This window comes from Branchiostoma belcheri, unplaced genomic scaffold (genome assembly GCF_001625305.1).
Source record: "Branchiostoma belcheri isolate BF01 breed outbred unplaced genomic scaffold, Haploidv18h27 scaffold34, whole genome shotgun sequence".
Classification (NCBI taxonomy): Eukaryota; Metazoa; Chordata; class Leptocardii; order Amphioxiformes; family Branchiostomatidae; genus Branchiostoma; species Branchiostoma belcheri.
The window spans coordinates 1,598,141-1,606,169 of NW_017803954.1; the positions used below are offsets into that span (position 1 = coordinate 1,598,141).

Consider the following 8,029-nt stretch of genomic DNA (forward strand, 5'->3'; position numbering starts at 1 on the left):
GGCCTAGATTCGAAAAATACCTAAGGCGCCTACTGGTACAATGTAGTTGAAAGGGTGACATGACAGGGTTTAATTTTGATTGCCACAATGCCCTTTTGGTTGCCATTATGGAATGTTTCACCTCTCTATCCCATTGGACAACTGTTTGCCTTCCTTTCCCGTATAAGGTGCCGTCACTACAAAAGCAGAACGGAAGCCAGTTGCCTCAGATATAGGCAACTGGCATGTCACACAACACAAAGTGTATCATGTAAATGTATCACCAGACTGCAGTGACAATCGTAATCGCTATGTGACGCTGTTGACACGCATATCACATAAGTGCCCAACAGCAACCCCTGTCGATGTAAATCAACCCGTGTGCGTATGAAAATGAGAGTCGACATGTAGGGTGCACATGTAAAATCCACTCGTAAATGTTGGTCCCTTGGAGTTTATTTGTTTAAAAGTTTAGAACCCACCATCATGACTGAAATACCATCCTTAATACATGGTTTCAATACCATTTCTGCCACAAAAACGGCTTTTTCCATTGTCTTCTTCGCGTGACATTGTTACGTATTGGTACCCTCTGCTACTGTATAAGTAGTTACTCCTTAAGGCAAAGTAATTCGACTGGGTACAACAGTAGGTGCAAAACGATGACAATCAATCTATTTACAATCATGTGCTTTGGCTTCCTTTTACGTAGGCGCTTGCTGGATAAAACCCCAGAAAATTTTAACAGCAAAATTCCTCTTCAAAAACCTTTCAATTTTTTCTGTAGGAATCTCTTGTTCCGTTGGTTGGGTTTCCAGCCAATGTTCACCCTGGAACCTGTATGTAAACAGTTAATATCTAAGTAAAGATTCTAACGGTTCAAAAACTGCACTATACAATATGCAGACTTTTACAAAAGACAGTTATACGTTAATTCACGCATATATGGTTAAATGAAAAGTCATGCGTTTACACACACCATTCGTACAAACAAAACATTTCAGGTTGCAGTAACGACAGTAGTCGCTATGTGACGCTGCTGACATGCAGATTGCAAAGGCTAGTTTTTAACGAGCGAAACACTCGCATATATTCGTGTCTGTGATGCGGCTTGTGTTAGAATTGAGCAGGTAGCCTAGGCACATATATCTTCTTCATCTAACCTAAATATCAACTTCATGCAAATGACATGAGCCTTAGAATGGGCATTCCAGGTACATACCTCTGTAGTCATGTTTTGTCAGCGCCGGCCACTCATGAGAAGTTCGTTGGAGTTGATAGGGTTAGGCCCACGTGCAGTGGAATAGTACTGGTTGAGTCGGTCTAGTACCGTCCCCACAAGCCCGGTACTTAGTCTGGCATCTGAGGAAAAAACTTTAGGTTAGTCCAGTCACTGCCAAGGGCAAGGTGCTGTTTTTTCCTTCTTTTCTTCTCGCCAGTGTGTACTGAAGATGTTTTTGTGATAATTGATATATCAATACAAGAGATGGTCATGACGTCACGGCCAGTGAGTGTTAGGCAAAAAGCCTACCAATAATTTGCATATGCTTACCAGTAATTTGCATATGCCTACCAATAATTGGTGTGAACACAAACAGCGATCACTACTGTTACCGAGGAGGTTTATATATCTCACCTCCCGTCCGCTTCCCGAGTTCGAACCCCTCCGACTCGTCCCTGCTGGTGTCGTAGAACTTTCTCCGGATGAGACTTCTGATCTCGTCCACGCTGTAGCGGGTGTCGCCCTCGGTCTGCCTGATGCCGTGGTGCTGTGGGCCGGTACCCAGGTCCAGCAGGACCGTCCGACAACTCGTCACGTCAGCGTACAGGAGCAAGATGGCCGATAGGACCACCATGCACTGCGCCGAGTGAAACAATTGCTTCATCTCCAACTTGCCTTGGTAACTGCAGAATAGATTTGTTGGTAAACGTTAATAGCCGTATGCCAACTTGATAAGTCTTTAAGCATGTTCCCTCTCCAATATTGACGCTCAAACAGGTAGAAAATTGGGAACAAAAAAACATACACGTACTTCCTCTCGTTAACAGTAATCAGCCTTCGTGCTTGTAACGTACTACTATTGACACCCGTCCTTGGAAAACAATAGCCAATAATTCCAAATTTACATTTGGAGCAAGAGGAACAAAATTAATGGTGTGGAAACTTTTTGGTAGAATTTTACTGCAACTGCAATGTTGTATAATTTCGGTAGGGAGCACTCGAGAGACATGCTCATAGCTAGTGGGCAACTCTGCGACTTGGTACAAATTCCGCTAGAGAGCGCAGTGACATGTTAGCAAGCCACTATTGACTCAACAAACGTGGTCCTGTCAGAGCAAGCTACGTTCGTGTAATCACGGGCTTCACAAGCCGTTTTTTTTACTATACCACTTAACACAAAGCAGATGATGACACAGTAACGCATGTGCTTTTGTAAGCTGCATACGCCTAGAAATGAAACACGTACATGACGTATCGCATCATTGTGGTTTTAGCTTGTAATTGTAAAAAGACGCCCTCTGTGCTCCCCCGATCCCCCAAGTGTATGACTCACCGTGGCGATGTGTCCTGCACATTGATAAAATATTCATTGCTACTATAAGTTTACACGAAATAATGGGATTGTGCGAATTGATAAGACCCTAAGCATAAGAACTAATAAGCCTGGTGATAAAGATTAGACTGTCGGACAAATATAGCATTATCAGACGCTGGATTGAAATAAAGTCTGGCGTCCTTCAACAAGCTTGTGAAGTACTATATCGTGCTAAATCTAAATACAGTATTTGTTTTAGGGAGATGAATTCCTGCAATGTCGTTGCCTCATCATCACCAGCCCTGCAGTCTACGCTGCCTGACCATTGCCTGATTTCCAGACCTGATTAGCGTCCTTTCTAATGAGGCTGATGAGCTGCACTCAGAGATGTGTAAATGTTGATGTTCACAATGTCCAACTGATATCGTAACAACTATCACATCCAGCCGTTGTCTCTCCTAAACATTTTAGTGTAACTCATACCATATTTTGAGGCTGGCATTATGAGTTTAGGTGTGATCTAAACCTAAACAAGCCCAACTTAAATTTGGGTGATATTGAAGGAGAAATCTCCATCCCTGTTAACTGTCACTGAGGAAAACACTGTGTTCTTCTCCCAGTAAAGATGATAGTGTACCTGTAAATGAATATTCAAACACCTAGTCCAAGCAGTTGAGGGTTTAGAGATAGCTGCTGGTATATGGACAAATGTTATGCGTTCCTCTACCACTAATATTGATTAACGTTACAGCAGGCTTTATAATGTAACGCTGACAGCCTTTCGTACTGGAAATAAGTGACACTTGCTCTGATGGATTTGATGCATACATAACCTTGGCATTATATTGGCACTGCATGCGGCGCTACATAGCATAGGCACACGGCGGAAAGTCGTTCCGGAAGAACATTACTTCATCACCACCGTGCTGGGCTGCTTGCCAGAAAGTCATAAACTATTATTTCCATTCAGTCAAACTAACAGACAGTATTAGTGGGCCAAACCCTGTCGCGATATCAACACTAGCTCGGAATCCGAAGTTACAGGAAGAAAATTTGAATGTGTATCAGACGTCAAAGATCCTATCAGCCGTAGACATGGATAGTTGGTCGTGACACAGTCTGTTCACATGCCCTGGAGAAAGGCCCTGATCTCCCGAGCGACACAGGGATAATTTGGAGCGGAGCAATCTGTACTGATCTGACGTTTAATTGCTTGTGTAACTCCGGCCTTTGTAACGAGACACGAGCCTGCCAGTGGGCACGTCGACACGGTGACTGGTATTTGATGAACGCTGGCGATATCTGTCCTCGGAAGAACTATACGTTGCTTTGTGAACAGTAACACGACGGATGGTTTCCAGCGACGATCGTGTCGTATGTCGTAGATCTGAGAAGTAACGAGTGCAATATGAAATAAAACTTTAAGGCTTCAAAACTTAAACTATTGCACCCGTTGCCTCTCAAACATAAGACTTACTACTATATTGTTGTTGAAAAAGAATTATCGTTCGTGCGTCGTGCTGCGTGTCGTTATTCTTTTTTAATTGTCGTTGGTGTTGACAAAGTGCCAACTTACCATTAAAGGTAGTTTAATACACAACTTTACCTTACTGGTCGATAATAGGCTCATATTTAGCTTCAGAGAATGCCATACAAAGCCATGTTAAAGTCCGTGAAGTGTAATAAAATTAACAAAAGTGTAACAAAATTATCTGAAAAAATGCCAAACGTCACAAAAAATATGGAACGCACAGCAGTTGACATTTTTTTCTTTCTTTATCATTTATTTAGGCAGGATTAACCTAGAAACGTTGTTCCGGGGAATTCAATTTGTCCGAAGAGTTTGTAACCGTATAAAAATCGATCGGTTTCTGTTGTCAAATGTAATCTGGAGCGTTTCCACGTCAAAACATATATCGCATGATTTCTCTACCGATTTTCAGTTGTTTACATGGCATTAATCACCAGAAACATTTGAAATAATTGAGAAGTCTTAAATAATACGACATGAAATATTCAATGGTTTTCCTTTTGTTTTTTGGCGTCTTTCGTCCATCATTACAGAACGAGAAAATTACAACAATGGTCTCTTTGGTAGTGAAGTAGTTCACTGGGTGAGTAGGACAGGCCTGTGTATTAATGAATACGATTTTAATGAGGTGGACGGCATTTTCCTGATCCCGGCTACGAAACTTCATTGTAACTACTCCAGTAATGATTGACTACACTGACCGGGATATTATTATTAGAATCACTGCACCACTCTGATGTATAAATCACAGAAACTGTCAGGACCTCTTGGCAGATCATTGGTTTGGCACAATCTACATTATACTCTTCCAGACGTCTGCATGTTCTAAAAAAAGGATTTCTATCGATTGATAACAACTTTACGTTAATATTGTCATTTGATAACCCCTGCATTGTCTCACGGTTTGGCTTCGTTGTACACATCGGAGATATATATGAAAAGGCCCTAAAAGGCTAGAAATTTCACCAATGATTGTAAAAGCACATTTTCATTCAATACTACATAGTTTTTTTGTACATATAAGGTATAGAAGTCTGATAATATGTTTATTGTTATATATTAGATGATGCCATACGATACCATACGCAGTATAGTTATGCTAACAAGTTTATATACATTCATTACTCTGCAAAATGACATTTACATTTGGCAATGTTCCACCGACCATCTGCAGACCATACCCTGTGTCTATGATGCAAAGGTATAAGCTAATGTCGGTATCACTGTTAACGGTCATATTTCTACCACCCCTATTCATTATCTTAAATTTTGTGCGTGTCCTGGCTCCTTCATTGCATGTCATTCTCATTATAACTAGGTCACAAGTTCATCACAACTGCCACCTTTTGTGCAGCAGATTGATTTTCAAGCGTGTACCATGATACGTCATGTCCGTTGTCTGATGTGGTCTTTAACACAGGGTATTACAGAGGTGAAATACCTATATTTTCATCAAAAAGCTACACCACTACTCTTGGGACTTACCTATACAGGACGACGTACTGCGATTTTTGATTTGATTTATTCTGTATGAAGACATACGGTCAGGGCTACCTAACCAGTTAAATGCCATTACACAGGGCGATTGAACATATGCCGTACACAATACAGATATAAAAACGTAAGAGAGAGAACGAAATCCCAAGTTATATGGGGTCGGTGGAAGGACATATGAAATGTAGACTAATATCTTACATATACAGAATGATTATGTTAGTGAGTAATTTCGCAAACATTTTTGTAAGCTTGGTCCCAAGGGAGGCACCCAAAATTTAGCTGCTAAGCCATAAGCAGATTAATCACACGATCTACTGCAGAGTACGTCAAGGCTTATTAAAGGATTAGTGGATTAGAGGCAATGGAACACAGATTGTAGCATTGCCTATAAGGCGCACAGCATCCTCTGTTCGGTGAACCTCAACGTCCATGGTCATCTGGCAACACATACATGCCAGCTTGTGATGAATGGCACACGATTCAAGTAATTTACTGTGTTGGTGATAGAAGCCAATTAATAAATCAAAAAGACTGTACGCGTTGGTGAGAGTTTGTGGTTTCCTAAGAACAAAGATGAAACACCCTGGCAGGATTGGAATGGTTGCGGTCAAGGGGACGCCCATGTCCAACGCTAACCTTAACATAACCTCAATCCTAACTTTAACGATAACCCTAACAACAGAATTTAGCTACAAATATGTGACGGCGAAATTTCTTGGCGGTGAAATGTCCTCACACCATTCACATGGACATTGCATGAGACCAGTAAACAAAATGGCTCAACAATGTAACTTTGCTAGAGCTAACGAAGGGCATTCTATACATTGTCCTTAAACAAACGGCGTCGTCGTAGTTCATCGGACGATTTTGATGCCGTAGAATTTTCAAACAGGCTGTGACATAACCAACCGCTTACAAGGATCCAAGGGAACATTTTCGGTAAAAAGACAAGCTTACTTTTGCAGGACACATGCACGACTATCCCACGAATGTCCTCGATCAGTTTGCGATCGTGGAACGACCGTACGACGTATGTGACCGTGACCTTACGAAGCACGCAGAACCACTATACAGTCCGCAAATTACAACATCAAAAAGCAAAAAACGCAGTCATTGAACTCGAAACAACAAAGACATGAATCGTCTAGCTAGAACAATCTATCCTTTCCTAACTGCCACTATCATCACGAATATTCCGGTCAACCACCGTATCAGTTAACTTTGAGCGTAAATATGTGTCATCCGGTCCATGCACATACTACTGATACTTACGGTCCTGTCATTTACACACTGACACCTTATATAAAACATGTAGAATGATGTGCTTGTTTTCGTCAATTTTACAACTGAACGGTGTACCGGAAAACGTACATGATATGCTTTCTTACAAAATAATAATATTCGTACATTCTGGGTAAGAAAGTGTCTTCAAACAAAGCCAAAGGAATATTTCAAATTTTAAGTTTTTTTCCATAAAATGCATTCTCAATGAGATGTAATCTTCCCCTCTCGCAATGAAGGGCAATTTTGGAGATGCTCTCGTATCTATCATTTGCAGCACGTAGTTTCCAAATAAAGCTCCAATTTGTGATAAAGGCCATTATCTCCATTCCCCCAATTACTGCACATAACTACATCTTGCACCAGACCTACAATGACCCGACCATACGCTGTGATCATCTTCAACAACGAGGGTTTTATCCGTTATTCCTGACATTCCAGGCTTGTAATTCTTTTGTAGTCTGAAATTGTTGCTTAGGAGTTTTATCATGAATGCGTATTCTCAGTGCCCATTATCTTTAAGCAGATAATTAGTTTACATGTAAAGACGGAAATCAGCATCAGCTTTTCAAATCACATGTGTAATTTCTGACAATTACTCGCTGTAGTTTACATTTTAACTGAAGATGATGATGATTCAAGTCAGCACTAGCGACACTACACCGCACCTGTGTCTGAGTGAAAGGCCTGAACTAATCTAAGCATATGTTCCTTACCTCCTTCGCTCACGGAACTTCGCAACTCGTTGAGCCCTCCCTCTCCAGGTACCGATGTTGTGAAGGGTGCGGTGTAGTTCTGTAAGTCTTGTTGTAGCGCAGCTGAGATTGCCCGTGTGTGGGACAGGCGTGTTGCGGCGTGGTCGTTTTATCCACTGTTGTGCTGTGTCTCGGAAACCACATGACCACTGTGTGACGTCACAGCACATTTCCAATCGGATTGCACACTGCGTCAGTGGATTACATGATCTAGTAGGGACTTTTACGGTCCTGGGTGTGTAGCTTTTGTCATATCCGGATCTGCCCAGCCTTACAAAACGCATCTAATTATCCTTCGTAGTTTACATGGAGAAAGTGTAGGCACTGTCTGCACAACTTGTTGCCCTGTTGGACTGCACGAATGATACAAAGAAAATTTTTACAAAAATATAAAGAAAAGCATACCATTGCTTATCACATTTCTTTGGTGAAGCTATGAGTGAACATAA

The 8,029-nt window shown here is 41.4% G+C and overlaps 1 protein-coding gene across 1 annotated transcript; it reads right to left on the reverse strand.

Annotated features, from left to right (window-relative positions):
• Positions 1 to 417: 417 nt before the first annotated feature.
• LOC109475473 lies at positions 418 to 7,685 on the reverse strand. Its single transcript, XM_019776092.1, has 4 exons — positions 7,542 to 7,685; positions 1,616 to 1,884; positions 1,202 to 1,341; positions 418 to 816 (listed from the first exon to the last, which is right to left on the reverse strand). Exons 2-3 carry the CDS (start codon positions 1,863 to 1,865, stop codon positions 1,220 to 1,222), a joined length of 372 nt encoding a protein of 123 aa, XP_019631651.1. The 5' UTR covers positions 1,866 to 1,884; positions 7,542 to 7,685; the 3' UTR covers positions 418 to 816; positions 1,202 to 1,219.
• Between the last annotated feature and the right edge of the window lie 344 nt (positions 7,686 to 8,029).

Excerpts from the sequence above, each read along its gene's own strand:
- LOC109475473 (XM_019776092.1), bottom strand. The coding sequence starts at position 1,865 with ATGAAGCAATTGTTTCACTCGGCGCAGTGCATGGTGGTCCTATCGGCC. Across the intron at positions 1,342-1,615 it reads ACTCGGGAAGCGGACGGGAG|ATGCCAGACTAAGTACCGGG; the intron begins GTGAGATATATA and ends TTTTTTCCTCAG.